Here is a 16,867-nt window from a genome sequence, read left to right on the forward strand (position 1 = left end):
AGTGACCGAACCCTGCAGAGTCTCATTAATAGTAACACATTGTGTGGATCCATGCCCCTTTGCTGGGAACCTTCTCTGGGAATTACTGGGATTTTGCCTGCAGATCCTGATCTTGAAAGTGCTAGAGCTGCAGTTAGGTCCAGTTAGGTCCCCTTAACTAACGATCATCTGATGTGACAGCTACTTGCCTCTTTTCCTGTGGGTTTAGAGGACAGTATAGATATATTGATTATATGGTGCAAAGCCATGTCCTGCAGGGCAAGCAAGTGGTCTACTGAACTTCACCAGAACAATGGTGGTGTGCCTCAGCTCTCCAGCAACCAACTAAGGGGTGACAATGACAGCTCCGTAGAGACCACAACCAAAGTATTCTGGAGTGCGAGAAGCCTGCACAGCGGTTGCTTCTTCTTTACCTATTATACAGACACATTTCAATCTCCCAGGCTGTCAGTCTAGCTCCTTTCTTGAACTTTAGAGTCACTTGAATGTTGCATTCATATGGCAGCCAGAATCAGAAGGCAGCTGCACTGCACCTTGCAGGATCAGAATTTAGGGACAGCATGGAAAGGGAGTTGAAATATTTCAGTCCTGTCCAGTGCTGGCAGGAGACATCTGCACAGCTGCTTTGCCAGTGCTGACACAGCTAACAGGATTCCAGTATGTTGAGACAGGGAAATTCTCTCTTTCAAGCCCTGAACAGTGGTTTGAGTTAAAAGATTCCATACATGGGAGCAAGACATCTGGGGTGACACCTTGAGGGTTTGTCTAAAAAATGATACATGACTTTTAAATGATTTGACTCCAGCTGGATATGACTAAAAGGGAGAAAGGGCTTGCCCCCAAAAGTATGGCTCCTTCATTTATGTATGCGCAAGCTCAGAATTGTTAGTTTAGAACATACAATTGAAGAGCCAGATGATGTAAATAGCTGCATGACTACGCCCATTTACACAGCTGAGAGTCTGGCCTGGGAGATCTATCACTATATATACACTTTTTGCTGAAAAGGAAATCTGTTAATAACATGTCTGAAGGGAGTTCTCCTCACAGAAACCAGGCAGGAGATTATCCTAAGCTGTATTTTATTATGTTGTACATTTTCAATGTAATAGAGAAGAGCATTGTAACTTTTAGGCGGAGTTGATATAACCTCCGTCCTATAGTTAAGATTGGCCAAACCCTTCCAATCCTGTTTTCAGTTGTGTATAACTTTGCCAAATCATTGTCATCTAAGCTGAAATTTTCTAAGCCAGTTGTTTTCTGAAAAGTTTCAGCTCAAACCGTTCAGCTGTTTCTGAGAACACACACAAGGGTGGGGAATTGTTATGCCCATCTTAAAAAGTTTTTACAACAATTTCTACAACTCAAGTGTCTCCACGCTTTGGAGGAAGGACTTGAAAATTGGTAGGAGGATGGGCTTTGTATACGGGATTCACCTTTTATTGTATCCAGGAAAAACCATCCACATTTTTAATAAAACCATGTGATCATGTAATTAAAGACTTATAGTGCATATGTACAAAGGGGATAAATTAAGCTTGCTCAAGCAACTTTAATTCTGGCATTTCCTAACTTCTCAGTGGTTGACTTTGCAAGCTTTTTATGTAGATTTTGTATATAATTTACACTTACAAACACACTTGCACACCCTGTAGACTGTAATATTCAAGAACAATATGGAGAGCAAAGAAAGGCGTTCAGATTTCACTTTGAATATCTCTAATGTTTTGTCAGTTTGTGTCACTCCCTGGAGATTAGGCCTACCAGGCTTCCAAGTCCATGCTCACAGGGGGTTAAAGTGCACTTCAGACATTCTCTAGGTTGGATGTCTGCTAAGGGAAAGTGTTAACTACAACTCCCCTAAGGCTATCTACAACACCTGCTTAAAGGGAAGTTCTGCTGCCTGCTTGCCTATCTCTATGAGGGACAGCAAAGCTCTTGCAGTGCGTGCTCTGGTAGCCCAGCTTTTTTGGAAGTCACAGCATTTTTCTTTTTGCCATGGAGCCGGAGCTGCCTCTGGGCATGTGATGGCCCCACACTGTCATGCTACAGGTTCTGCAGGAGTTTGTGCAGACTGTTTTGACAGTCCTACCCCAGCTTGACTCTGAGCTCATCTGAGAGTCCCTCTGCCTGGATGCGGGAGCAATGCCCTTGTACCTACACCCCACAGTAGACACACAAATCTGGAGGCTGGACACTAGTTCCAACTGGTGGGACGACCAGCAGAGGCTCAACAACTTCTGCATGCAGAAGGCCACCTTTATGGAGCTAAGTATCAGAGGGGTAGCCGTGTTAGTCTGGATCTGCAAAAGCGACAGGGAGTCCTGTGGCACCTTATAGACTAACCGAAGTGTTGGAGCATAAGCTTCCGTGGGCAAAGACCCACTTTGTCAGATGCATGGATCTGTGTGCCTGGCTTGCCCCCTGCCCGCCGACACGATACCCACCTGGGGCCCGCCATCCCCCTGGAGAAGCAGGTCGCCATTGCCGTCTGGAAGCTCACCACCCGAGACAGCTACTGGTCGGTGGCCAACCAGTTTGGCATGGAGAAGTCCACTGTTGGGGCCCTCCTCATGGAGGTAAGGCACTCTTGGGCTGCAGGCCCTGGGGCGGGGGAGAAAGTACTGGAAAGGGGGACCCTAGGGAAAAGGGAGGGTGTGGGGTTTGGGGCTGGCCTGGGTGTGGGGGGGAGGAGCCCCATCCCCAGGGAGTTGTGCCATCTGTCCCTCACACAGCCCTGCTGCTGGGGGGGCAGCCTTATAGGGGGTGGTTCCTGGGATGTGGGGGGGGGGGGAGGGAAGGATATCTTCCTAGGGCTGAGGCACTCCCTCTCATTCTGTGTTTTGTGTGTTTCTTTGTCTCCTGCTGCAGGTCATGAGGGCCATCAACTCCATCCTGCTGCGCAGGGTCATCTGCTTCGGAGACCTGGACCCATCGTTGCAGGATTTGCCGCCTGGGTTTCCCCAACTGCAGGGGAGCCACTGATGGAACCCACATCCTGATCCACGCACCACATCATCAGGCAGCCCAATACATCAACAGGAAGGGCTATTTCTCCATGGTGCCGCGTGCCCTGGTTGATCACTGTAAATGGTTTTTGGATGTTTTTGTCGAGCCGGGCACATGATGCCCGCATATTCAGAAACTCCAGCCTCTACCACAAGCTGGAGGCTGGCACATTCTTGCCCTAGTGGGATTCTCACATGAGGGATGTGCAGATGTCACTGTGCATCATAGGGGACCCAGCCTACCCATTCATGCTGCAGCTCATGAAGCCCTACACTGGCCACCTGGATCCCACCAGAGAACAATTCAATGCACATCTCAGCTGGGCCTCCATGCAGGTGGAATGCCTCTTTGGGTGCCTCAAGATGTGGTTCAGGTGCCTCCTGACCTGCCTCGACGTGGGGGAGCACAACATCCCCGAGGTTGTCGTGGCATGTTGTGTTCTCTACAATATTGTGGAGAAGAAAGGGGAGGCCTTCCTTCCTGGGTGGGGGGCTGAGGCTGGCCACGAAGGGAGGGCCTTTGAGTAGCTGTGGTCAGTTGCCATCTGCCAGGGACATCAGGCCGGAATGTGCAGCTGGGAGGCCTTGAAGGAGAGTTTCTCTGAAGGACTCCAGTAACTCCCCACTAGGGGCCTGTGCCTTGCCCCCCATGCCTTTCCCATCACAACTGCTCCCTTCCCTGTACTCCCAGTAAAGACACCAGTTTTGAGTGGAACAACAAAAGCTTTTTTTTTTTTTTTTTTCAAATAAATGTAACTGTGGAGCAGGGGGGCTGGGAACTTGGATGGGTGAGGGGGACACAGGGCTGGGAGTGGCATGTGGGGTGCCTGGTGGAGCCACCTCGGGTCTGGGGACCTTGGAAAACTCAGGGGTGGCTGGGGCTTGGGACCACAAGGGGGTAGGTGGGATGAGGGGCTGGAGCGGGGTCAGAGATGGCAGAGGAGCCAGGGGAGGGGGCGTAGGTATGGCAGGGGAAGCAGGGACAGGAGCTGGAGTGGGGAGGGCTAGAGTGGGGACAGGAGCCAGGTGTGCCCATCACTTCCCGGATGGTGGCACACAAGTTTTCGTCCTGCTGCACAAGCTGGTCCCACATGCGGTTGCGCCACTCAGCTTCATGCCGGACCTTTAGAACCAGGGTTTGCTGCATGTCGCAGAGGATGGCCATGTGCTCCCTCATGCGGTCCTTGTGGACCCTCCTGTGCTTGCGGCTCCCCCAGGTTCAGGCAGCTGCCACTGATGGCATTGATCACCCCTCAGCGATGGCTGGCCCAGCTGTGGAGGACCAGAGGGAGAGGCGGTCAGTCATCCATGCAGACACTGTGCCTGAGGCTGTACTCTCCTGTGTGAGCAGCGAGCAACAGTCCTCGGGCCAGAGGATGGTGATATCCCGGGAGCAAGGCCACGTGTGGCCAGCACAGCAGGCTTTGCCTCACAGGGGCCCCGAGGTGCCAAGGGGACCATGCTTCCTGCTTCCCTCCACCCCCGTCCCACAGACAAGCAGGCAAGGGAAGTGTCTGGCCACAGTGCAATCCCATGGGCGGGAAAGGGGCCTGAAGCAGCCTGGCCTTCCATGGGGGCCTCACACAAACCTGCGCCTAGCAGCACTGTCCATGATAGCGGGTGGTTCCTCGAGCGTGCAGTCATGGCCATGTGCTGTGTGCGGCACTCTTCGGAGTGCTTGGGGTCATGTGTGCGCCCCTGTGCCCAGCCTGCTTCCAGTGGTGTCTGGTGGTGGGAGGGTGTCTCCCGCAGGGGTCAGATATGTGTGGGTCCTTCCCACAACCTGGGAGCACAAGCCCGGTGGGTACTTCAGGGCTAGCTCCTGAGGCCAGATGTTGCACACTGCCACTGCATGTGTTTGCACATGCACGGAGTGCAGCACGCTGTCCAGGCCGAGCAGGTCAAGCGATGATGGCACCCCATCCCCTCTGCACCCCCCTTCTGCCCTGTGTGTGTGCAAAACTGATAGCACTCACCTGATGATCCCTCCCCAGCATCAGAGGTTGCCTGGGAGATCTCCAGAGCCTGGGGTACCGGCTCCAGGGTGAATGTGACCATATTGGCCATGTTCTCCTCCTCCCGCAGCTGCTCCTCCTCCTCGTCAAGGAGCTCCGACCAGGCCACCATGGGCACCTCAAGCCCCAAGTCCATCAGTATGGGTGGAGAAAGGGCTTCACTATCCCCCAGGATTCTGTGCAGCTCTTTGTAATATGGGCACGTGTGTGGTCCTTCCCTGGAGCAAGAGCTGCGCTCCCTGGCCCCGGTGTATCCTTTGTGCAGCTCCTTGACTTTGCTCCTGGTTTGGTCCAAGGTGCGTGAGTGATGTCTCCTCTTGGCCAGAACCTTGGCCATCTAGCCATAAATGTCAGAATTCCGCCTCCGGGAGCAGAGATCTCCGGGATCTCTGCCTTGGACCAGGAGGCCGCATGGCATTTGTTGCCCCTGGGTGGGTCCTGGGAGCCCTGGTGCTTCTCCTTGTAAGGGTCAGGGAGGCCTCATGGGGCTCGTTGCTCTGCCATACCTCTGATTTGTGTGGCAGAGAGAGCTGCATAGTCAAGGTGCTACTTCATGGCCGGCTTTCTGCCACAAGGCTTGTCCAGAGTCCCTGCAGCTTTAAGAGCTGCCAGGAGACAGGAACTATAGAGTTGTGATTAGTATGGACGGAGTGTCCACCAGGACACCTGTGTTATTTCCTGGAGGCCTCTTCTTTTGAAAAAAAAGGCCTCTTCCCTGTCCATACACGCCTTCTTCCAAAAGAGCTCTTTTGGAAAAGGCATTCTTCCTCATAGAATCTGTCATGTGCCTCAGTTTCCCCTATACTTAGCATGCCTATTCAGTGAGGTGTGGGAGGAGAAAGGACTAAGTTTGATATCAGGGCAGGCTAAGGACATGGCTACACTTACTACACTATAGTGTTGCAGTTGCACCTCTGCAGCAGTTAAGTCTCAGTGCTACTATGCTGATGAGAGAGCTTCTCCCATCAGTGTAGTTAATCTACCTTCATGAGAGCTGATAGCTGTATTGAAGGAAAAAGACCTCTTGTCAACACAGTGCTGTTTACATGGAGGATTAGGTCAGTATAACTGCTTCGCTGAGGGGTGTGCGTGTGGATTTTTCACACACCTGAAAAGTGTTGTTATACCAATGTAATTTTGTAGAGTAGACCTGGTCTAAGAGATAATTGTATGCATGTCTCAGTAGTATAATGGGTCATTAAAAAGGACCATCCTAGGCCAACGTACATCAATGACAAATATGAGAAGACAACAGCAAGCTCAATCATCAGGACATTGAAACCTTGCAACCAACAACCTGAGGCCAAGTCTACACTAGGGACTATGTTGAACTAAGATAGGCAACTCCAGCTACGTGAATAGTGTAGCTGGAGTCAACTTACGTTACACTGAGTTACCAGAGCATCTTCACTGCAGGAAATCAACAGGAGAAACTCTCCCATCATCTCCTCTGATGCTTCTTTATCCAATGAAGTACTGGAGTTGATGAGAGTGTGATCAGCAGTTGATTTAGCACATCTTTACTAGACCCTCTTAATTGACTCCTGGGGGATCAATCCCTGTGCGCTGATCTTCTGGTAAGTGTAGACAAGGCCTGAGAGAGAAGGGTTTCCCTGCCTTTTAGTAGGGAAGCTGAAGAAGGAAGGGTTGAGAGATGTGAGGTGGGGGGGATTAATAGTTGGCTTCAGGAAGGAGCTGAGAGTTCTCTCACCTCAGAATCAACTAAAGAAGGATGTGAGAGAGCAAGCAGAGTGCCAGAAAAAGGAGTTCACAATCATCTGGCAAGTGGCTTGCTCTAGAATGACCAGAATAGCCTGTGCTTCACCTTCCATTTGTCTGTTCACACCCCTCCCCCGGGGTCTCTTTCACCTCCTCCCTTGTCTCCTCCCTCCCAGCCGCCCTTGATAAAAAGTCCACGTTTGTATGTTCTCGTCCTGCCCGGTGTTCTATTTTAAACGAGTACTGCTGTAAAAACAAATACCACATCATTATACGAGGATTAGCCTCCTTCATATTGTGCATCCATGTTAGCGGTGCATGGTCTGTCACTAGCCTGAACGGGTTTCCTAATAGGTAGTATCTCAACGGTTTTACCGCCCACCTAATGGCCAAGGCTTCCTTCTCTATTGTGGAGTAGCGTCGCTCTCTTGGCACTAGTTTGCGGCTCAGGTATAAGATGGGCCTATCGCTCCCTCCATGCTCCTGGGCTAATATTGCCCCAATCCCGGTGTCTGATGCATCCGTCTGTACAATAAAGGGCTTAGTGAAGTCTGGTTGTGCCAACACCGGTGCCGTAGTAAGTCTTCGCTTTAGCTGCTGAAAGGCCTCTTCGCATTGTGGTGTCCACTTCACCTTTTCCGGGCAGCCCTTCCTCGTTAAGTCCGTCAGCGGGCCCGCCACCGTGGCAAACTGCAGTATAAACCAACGGTAGTACCCGGCCAGGCCCAGAAACCGCCTCACCTGCTTTTTCGTAGACGGAGCCTGGAACTTTTGCACCGCCTCCACCTTGGTTACCTGGGGCTTCAGGCACCCCCTTCCTACCACATACCCCAGGTACATCACTTCTGACTGGCCAAACGCACACTTGCTAGGGTTGGCCGTTAACCGGGCTTCCTCTAGTGCCTGAAGAATAGTCCAGACGTGCGCTAGGTGTTCCTCCCAGGATGCACTGTATATGATAATATCATCAATGTAGGCGGCGGCGTATGCCTGGTGGTCTCTCAGCACCCTGTCCATTACCCTCTGGAAGGTGGCCGCCACCCCGTTCAAACCGAAGGGCATCGTGAGGAAGTGATATAGCCCGGACGGGGTGGCAAAGACAGTTTTCGCCTGCGAGGCTGATGTAAGTGGGATCTGCCAATACCCCTTCGTCAGGTCCAATGTTGACAGGAACTGCGCCTGCCCTAGCCTCTTCAGCAATTCTTCTACCCGGGGCATCGGATAGGCGTCCATGCGGGAAATGGCGTTAACCTTTCTGAAATCAATGAAGAACCGTAAGGTCCCGTCCCACTTGGGGACGAGAACTATGGGGCTCCGCCAGCCGCTTTTGGACTCCTGTATGACCCCCATCCTCAGCATTGTATTTACCTCCTCTTGAACCGGTCCCCACATCTTTCAGGGTAAAGGACGGAGGGGTACTCGCACCTTCTGGCCGGGTGGAGTCTGGATATGGTGGTACCCTGCTGTTGTCCTACCTGGCTGGGCTGACAACACCCCCGCGAACTCTTGTAGCAGGTTCCTCATCTCGTCCATTTGGGCTGCCGTCAGCTCCGTTCCCAGCGTCACCTCCTTCCCGGCGTTTTCGATGTCGCCGCCCCAGGGTCCCAACTCTGGCTCGGACCTTTGTAGGCTGACCATGAGGCCTTCTCGTTCCCTCTATCCTTTTAACAAGTTCACGTGGTAGATCTGTGTTCCTTTCCGCCGGTCCAGGAGTTTGATCTTGTAGTCAACTGGGCCCACTTGCCGCACTACTTCATAGGGGCCTTGCCACTTCGCCAGCAGTTTCGACTCGGCCGACGGCAGCAGCAGGACTCGGTCCCCCGGAGCAAAGGTCCGAGCCCGTGCCCCTTGGTTGTAATAGTGCGCCTGCCTTGCCTGGGCCTTGCGGAGGTTCTCCTGAGCCAGTTCGCCCACCACCTTCATTCTTTCGCGCAGCTCCATAATATACTGTACTGTCCCTCGTACCCTCGTGGGCTGTTCTTCCCACTCCTCCTTGATTAGGTCTAAGATCCCCCGGGGCTGTCTCCTGTAGAGCAGCTCAAATGGGGAGAACCCGGTAGAGGCTTGGGGTACTTCCCGTACTGCAAACAGGAGAGCCGGGAGGAACTGGTCCCAGTCCTGGGGGTCTAACTCTACGAACTTTCTAAGCATGGTCCTAAGTGTCCTGTTAAAACGCTCTACCAACCCATCCATCTGAGGGTGGTATACGGAGGTGCGGAGCTGTTTCACTTTCAACAGGCAGCAGAGTTCCTCCATGACCCGCCCCGTCAGGTTCGCCCCCTGGTCTGTCAGTATCTCTTGGGGTAAGCCTACCCTGGCGAACACCTTGACCAGTTCCCCTGCCAAGGTCGGGGCCTTGGTGTTGCGAAGCGGAACCGCCTCTGGGTAGCGGGTGGCATAGTCTATCAACACTAAGATATGGCAGTTGCCCCGCCGTGACCGTTCCAGGGACCCCACCAGATCCAGCACGACCCTTCTAAAGGGTATGTCCACCACCGGTAAGGGTACGAGCGGAGCACGGGCCACGTTCTTCCCCGCCACCCGCTGACACTCCGGGCAGGAGCTGCAAAAGTCTCTAACCTCTTTATGGATCCCTGGCCAATAAAATCTCTGCAGTATACGCTGCAGAGTCTTTTCAGTTCCCAAGTGTCCTGCCCAGCGATTGGCGTGGGCCGCCTCCAGCACCTGCCATCGCCTTCAGGCGGAAACCAGGAGCTGCTGCACCCCCCTCTTTTTGCCCCGGATGGGAGACTACCCGGTACAAGCGCTCGCCTCTTACCTCAAACCGAGGCCCCTGCTCCCCCTGTCCGTCGGGGTCCTCTTCAGTTCCCGCTTGTTCCCAGGCGTGCTTCAAGGATTCATCCTCCCTCTGCTCCCTTACGAAATCAGAGTCGGCCTCTGGAATCTCCCGTCCGACTCTGCCACTTGTCACGTCCCCGGCCTGGGCTTCCCGTGCAGGCTCCTCTTCATTGTAGCGTGGCCGTCTGCCTCCCTTCGGGTCAGGGTGTGCCCTCCCCCAGTCTTGAATCAGCCGGGGCAGTCCTGGCCAGTCCCGCCCCAACACTTCGGGGTAAGCCAAATTGGGGGCCACCGCGACTCGGCAGGTCTGCTGTCATTCTCCCTCGGTAATCAGGACCGCCTGCGTTGGGTAGTGCCTTACGTCCCCGTGGATATACTGCATCGCTACGGTGGGGCCCGTGGCCCCTTCCCGGGATACCAGCTCTTTCCGGACTAGCGTCTGATTACAACCCGTGTCCACTAGGGCCCACACCACTTGTCCCGCGATGCCTACCTGCACGGTGATCTTACAGTCGTCACGGCCCCTCGCCCGCTGGTCTGCCCCCGACGCTCTCCCGTAGGAGCAGTCCATAAATGGGCAGTCCCTCTTGAAGTGCACCTCCTGGCCACATTCAAAGCAGGCTCCTCTGGCTGTGGTCTCTGTCGGCTTCCCGGGGGTCCCCTCACTTTCTCGGACAACGGTTGTTTTGGGCGGGCCTGGAGGGCTTGGGGCTACGCTTTCTCCCCACCTTCCCCACAGTATTGGGGGCCCGACCTCTGGCCCTCGCACCCTAGCTGTGCGTGCTCTCCCTTGTTCGCCTCGACCTCCGGGTCCTTCCGGACTCCGCCCTGGCCTTTCTTCTCCACTGGCCGCTGCCATGTAGTTCTCCAAAATGGCTGTCGCTTCTCCGAGAGTAGTGGATTGATGCCGGTGGACCCACAGGCGACTGTCTGGTGGCAGGATCTGCAAGAACTGGTCCAGTACTATCATTTCGACCACCTGCATGGCAGACTTTTGCTCTGGCTCCAGCCACCGTACCGCCGCGTCTTTAAGTCTTTGCACCACCGCCCTGGGTCTTTCCCCTGGCCGATACTTCTCAGCCCTAAACCTCTGCCGATGGGTCTCCGGGGTAATCCCTTCCGTGACCTAAAATGGCTTCTTTACCTTATGATAATATAGTGCATCCCGCGCAGACAGGCCGCGGTAGGCCCCTTGCGCGGCACCCGTAAGGTAGGGGGCTAACAACGTCGCCCAGTTCTCCTCGGGCTACCTGGCTGCCGTGGCCACCCTCTCGAAAGTCACGAGGAAGGCTTCCGGGTCATCACTCGCAGTCATTTTCACCAGTCTCAGGGGCAGGGCCAAGGCAGGGCCCACGCCTACGTTTTCCCCAACCACTCCCGTAGGGCCCCCTGAAACCGCTGCCCCCTGCGTCACCCACCTATCCATCTGACTCTGCTGTTGCTCCATTAAGTCCCTCACCAGCCTCTGTTGCTCTTTTTGTTGCTCCGCCATTTGCTGGAGGAGCTGAGTTTGCTGTTGCTGCTGTTGGCGCTGGCTGTCGGCCAGCCACTCCAGCAGCTTACCTGCGTCCATCTCTATGCTAGGGACTGATCTCGCTCTCACCTTTTCCCTTTTCTCCTTGTGTCTATACATACAGAGTCTCCCTCTGCTTTTTTTTTTTTTTGATGATATATATATATAAACTGGATGCGTGCGAGTTAAGCTACACTGGCACTCCACCTGTCCACCTCCCCCCCTACAGGGACACCCACATTCTCCACCAGTGTAACCGGGTGGCCTGCTAGGGGCCTTGGGGTCCCCTCCAGTTCGAGGGCCACTATCCCGACCCTTCCCTGCCCCCGGCTTCTAATGCGCCGTTCCCACGGTCCACTCCTAACAGTCCTTTCCTCGCATCCTCGCCAATCCCACCAGAGGCTTCCTTTTGTGCCCCGTCCACTGCGCCGCTGCTCCGGATCGCTGGCTGGTCCGGCAACGCCACTACCGCAGGGCTCCCCGTCGGCTCTCTCCGTGCCGCCTTGGCCGCCCGCGTCGGTCGCCTTCCCTCTGCGTCCTCTCCTGGCTGTCCCCCCAGCTGGTCTTGCAGTCTGTCCTGCGGAGGAGGCTGAGAGCAGAATCTCCCCTGCTCTCCGCTCGCCTCCCCCCCCCTTTGTCTCTTTCTCCCCCCTTTTAAATTCCCCGCTCGGCGTTCCTCCGGCCCCCGCCCTTCCCGGGGCCGCTGCCGGTTTCCTGGGTCCTAAAACCCGTCCGTGTCAGCTTCCCCCAACCCTGCTGGCTGCCCCGCCGCGCGGCACCGGCCTCCCGGCGCCAGCTGACCCTCGACGTGGGGCTGCGGATCCCGCGTCAGCTAGTGCGGGGGGGAGTCTCCCCGTCACACCAACAACCACTGGTCATACCACACTAATATCAACCCTGGTACCTTCCCTTGCAACAAACCTCGTTGCCAGCTTTGTCCACATAGTCACTCTGCTGATACCATTATTGGACCTAACCAAGTAAGTTCTAAGATCAAGAACACATATTCCTGCGCATCCAGAAATATAATTTATGCTATCATGTGCTGTAAGTGTCCGTCTGCTTTGTACATTGGACAAACGTCTCAGACACTTCGCCAAAGGATCAATGCCCACAAAACAGATATTAGACAGGATCACAAAGAAAAAACAGTTTCTTGCCATTTCAACCAGAAAGGACATTGTCTCAATGACTTAATCACCTGCATCCTGCTCCAAAAGCCTTTTAAATCTGCACTTGAAAGGGAATCCTCTGAACTGTCATTCATGCTAAAATTCGACACTCTACGCGTGAGTCTCAACAAAGACTCTGGGTATCTTACCTATTACAAAGATAGCTTCCCCAATTATCACTTCTAATACCATTAGCTCACAGACATCTACCTTCCCCTCCCCCCCCCCGCATCCCCCTTCTGTTCTGAAATTTGATTTGTCCTTTTCATGTGTGTTCATTTTTTTTAACTGTATCCTTTGGTATATATGGCTGTGACAATTTTCTTCCACTATTTGATCTGAGGAAGTGGGTCTGGCCCACGAAAGCTCATCACCTAATAAACCATCTTGTTAGTCTTTAAAGTGCTACATAGTCCTGTATTTTGTACCAAACAGTATTTTAAACATGTTTCTGAACTCTGCTACTGCCCTGCTAAAGTCCAGTACTACAGCATGGCTTTAGATCATGGCTACACTGCAAGATCAAACCATGTTTTAACTCTCTCAGGGTTTGTCTACACTACCACCCTAGTTTGAACTAGGGTGGTAAATGTAGTCATACGAACTTGCAAATGAAGCCCGGGATTTGAATTTCCCGTGCTTTATTTGCATGTTGCCGGGTGCCGCCATTTTAAATGTCCGCTAGTGCGAACTCCGTGCCTGCGGCTACATGCGGCACGAACTAGATAGTTCGGACTAGGCTTCCTATTCCGAACTATCTGTATGTGCCACAAGGCGTACAGATAGTTCGGAATAGGAAGCCTAGTCCGAACTATCTAGTTCGTGCCGCGTGTAGCCGCGGGCACGAAAATGGCGGCGCCTGGCAACATGCAAATGAAGCCCGGGAAATTCAAATCCCGGGCTTCATTTGCAAGTTCGTATGACTACATTAACCACCCTAGTTCGAACTAGGGTGGTAGTGTAGACATACCCTCAGGGATTACAGTGTTATAATTGGAATCTACAACATAGTAGAATAGATGGGAACAGACAGAAATAGTTGAACCTGTAATACCTTTTTGCAGGAGCCTTGATTTAGCAGGACTCTTGAAGAGTAACATATAACATTGTTAGCTTAGCCTAATGATGAGAACCAATCCTGCTTGTCTGTTCATTAGAATAATTTGCTGGCATGAAAAGGAGGATATAGACAAAACCAGAGTGAAACCTTTGATATTTTCTGTTTTCTTCGTTTATTACTGTTACAGTTTACTGGGGTGATATGAAATCTGACTTGGGTAGTTTCTGGCTATTTATGAGTGGTTGGATAGAGAGCTTGAGTTCTCAAGCAGGACTGCATAAAACCTCTTGGGTTTTGTTCACTGAAATGAATCTGGAGTTGGGGGAGAATTTCAGTTTATCTGGTTTGTAGCGCTTGGCGTTGGTTTCCCTGGCTCGCCACACTGAAATGTTTAGTTCAGATGTCTTCAAGGAGAGGGCAAGACCTAAAGGATTTTACCGGCTTTGAGGAGTTTCCATGTGATGGATTCTAGGCCACACTCCCCATCCCACGATCTTGAGATGGAGGCAAACCCTGTCAATGAGTGCTGGCCCTACTGAGTCACCTCAGGTCTCAGATGGCAGGTAGTGTGTAGCTACCGGGCCTCCTTCAAAAACCATTCTTGTATTGGGAAGCACAGCAAGCCTGCTTGCCGGCTCCTCAGATGACGTCTGGTGGGAAGAGAGGATCATCTAGCTCCTCCTCAAAGACCTTTTGCTGGGGGAATAAAGGCCCAATTTTATATTAAAATGGCTACAGGTGTGCAGTTTATTGGGAGGCCCAGCACAATCCCAGGTTCACATGAAATCGTCTAGAGGCCAGCACACTCTCCTGAGAGCTTTGCTCTGGTAATGAAAATAGAAAAGATGGGTTTTGACATAAAAGTTGTCCACAACCCCACTTCCTAGCTCTCAGCCTACCCGGTAATTAACAGCTAGGAAACACTAACCCCTTTGGCTATAGTTGCTTATTGAATATTCACTTTGATGCTAACAAGTATCAACTATGGAGTATTAATACAAGATTAAGGAAAAAATAGACAATATAGCTTGTAAAAATACATTGCAGAATGTGATCTGCAGGATTAGAAAAGCGGTCTTGTTGTGTTGTTAGCCACCCCCCGAAATGCCTTTATAAAGCCAGAGTGTGTCGCATTGCTGCAGGACGCTGAGACTGCCTGCACACAGAGTGGGGCAGAGTTTGAAGTTTCCTTTCTTTTTTGGGAGGGAATCGGACACTCAGCAACCTGTCCTCCAGTGGGCTGCTTATAGGCAGAGTAGAGGAAATTGAAGGAGTCTCAGGATTCACCAAGATGTGCCTCCTGAAAAGAAAAACAGTAGAGACATCTCCAGGTGATTGATTTTAAGATAGAGGTAGATGTCAATCTTCCTAAACACTAGTGTTGTATGTACTATGTGTGGAGGATTTGGGCTATTCTGTATTCATTTAAACGCACTCTATGATTGCCAATTGTGGTAAGGGCAGTTATCAACTATATGGAGGTAAGTCAAAAGGGACTGTTAGGAAAAGCAAGCAGGAAATGAGATCACGACTAGAGGCAAAATACCTGTGGGGAAAGGTCTGGGTGAAGGGGGCGCTTACCTGGCACAGCTCCCTAGGAACGCATATGACTTCATGTCTCCCACCACCCCTTGCTGCTCCTATTGGCCATGTTCATAGCCAATTGGAATAGCAGGGGAAAAGCTTCCAGGCAGCACTTTGCTGTGCTGCCATTTTCCCAGCTGGGTGGAGCAGGGGAGGGAGGAAGTGAAGTATGCGGAGCTGCTTCCTCCCCACACCAGGCAGAGCCCATGGTTTGGATCCAGCCCTCGTTTGCCTGAATCTGACCTGAGAGGCTTGGGGCTTCCCCCTACATAGCAGAGAGCTGTCACTGGTGGGGGCAGGGGGCCACAGGGCTGCAGTGCCCGCACTGGCTCCCCGATACTGGGGAGGGAGCCCCGAGCATTGAGGACCAGATCCAGGCAAGCTGGGGTCTGGATCTGGTCCCCAGGCCATGGGTTCCCCATACCTGCTTTACATGATGGTATCAGACCATTGCCAGTGAGTGAAGCATGATGGAAGAAAGAAAAGCATGGGGGAACAACAGTGATTGTTCATCATTTGTTGGCAGACACAGAAGCTTGTGTACTCACCCCTTGCTAGGGATTGATCTTGTTGGTTGTAGTTTTCGCTCTACAAGGAGGCTGCTTGCTTTGCCGTCTTTACACATGTCCAGCTTCATCCTTGGGTAACGGAGTTTTGAATCTGGGTCATGGGTGGTCACAGGTCCCCAGGCTAGTCTAAAATATCACATTAGATGAATTTCAAATAATTGGGATAAAGAAAGATTAAAATCAAGATGAAAACAGGAGTTATGAAGGCATTCTTTTGTTCATAGCCGTGCTTCTGTCTGCAAGGGTGAAACAATTGATCATTTGATTTAACTGAGGTGCTGCTTCAGACACAGGTAAGCAACTGCAATATGTAACAGTTCTCCGAGTCTTATGTTACATGAGGATTGGATTTTAATTCTCAATCCAGAGATACACTGGCGGTCAGGACTCTGGAACCACGCTTCCATCAGCATAAACCACTGTGCATCAGAATGTTATCCTTCATCTCAGGGTGTGCACGGGGATGGAGGAGAGGAAGACAAATGGCAAGGAATGGGCATATTCCTCCTCTAGTAGTGAGGAATGTGAACATTATCCCTAATTTATACATCGGGCTGCTGATTCACAGAGGTGAAGTGACTTGCCTATGACCACATGGTGAGTTGCTGGTAGGACCCAGGTATTCTGATTCCCAATCCCCTCGTTAGCAGCTAGCCCTTGTTCCTTCTCCCCTTTCTGTACAATTAAGCTCCCAGTGAAACTTTTGTGCCATAACAGCGACTGCTCTGCAAGATCCCCAAGATCACTTGTCAAACTGGGCTGTCTCCCTACTACCTGCAAAAGATGAAAAGTCCTACAGAAGCAGCATGCTCAGCACCAGCACAGCACTGGGAGGGGATAGTTCATGATGCACAGCATTTGCGCCTTTCTTGTTCAAGGTGCAGTGTTGCTGAATTCCAGGGGGACTCCTGCCCAATTCCCCTCAGCTGGGGGGGGTCCCCCGTCTCCTGCACCCCGAAATGGCGCAAACAGACTGCACCAGCCAGTGGAATTGAGGGTGGTTTACTGCTCCTCCAGCACAGCGCAGCACAGATGTAATCTGGTCACAGGAACTGGGCTAGGATGCCTCAGGCCCCCTTGAGATGGGGGAGACTGGGCCCCTAAACTCCAGCTCCTCTCCCTAGGCTGTCTCATCCATGCCCTCCGACAGCCAGCAACCAACTCACTCACTTCCAGCCCTGCCCCCCAGCCAAGGCAGCATTCCACCTTCCTTTGTTCCTCTCCATGGGGGGTGTCTGGCCACTGGTTTGCATAGTGACTCATCCTGTTTTGCTGGGTCGTGGTACCCACGGCAGCCAGTGGGGGTTCCCCCAGAGCCAGCAGCATAGAAACCAGCCAGGTACCCCCACTACGTCACAGTTCTCCCCCCTCCGAGAGCGAACTGAGCAGGGTCACTCCGCTCGTGACCTAGGGAAGTTCGGGTCCTCT

General features: G+C 52.5%; 1 protein-coding gene across 2 annotated transcripts in view; it reads right to left on the reverse strand.

The window, feature by feature from the left end:
* Positions 1-13,226: 13,226 nt before the first annotated feature.
* Positions 13,227-16,867, reverse strand: part of C11H3orf22 (chromosome 11 C3orf22 homolog) — a 95,488-nt gene continuing 91,847 nt past the window's right edge. For both annotated transcript variants that reach the window (XM_075938780.1, XM_025183140.2), the window contains exons 32-33: positions 15,419-15,565; positions 13,227-14,586 (exon numbers count right to left, since the gene is read on the reverse strand). In XM_075938780.1, coding sequence (XP_075794895.1) covers positions 14,397-14,586; positions 15,419-15,565 — 337 coding nt within the window. In that variant the 3' untranslated portion in view covers positions 13,227-14,396. The remainder of the gene's footprint in view (positions 14,587-15,418; positions 15,566-16,867) is intronic.

Source organism: Pelodiscus sinensis, chromosome 11 (genome assembly GCF_049634645.1).
Source record: "Pelodiscus sinensis isolate JC-2024 chromosome 11, ASM4963464v1, whole genome shotgun sequence".
NCBI classification, from domain to species: domain Eukaryota; kingdom Metazoa; phylum Chordata; order Testudines; family Trionychidae; genus Pelodiscus; species Pelodiscus sinensis.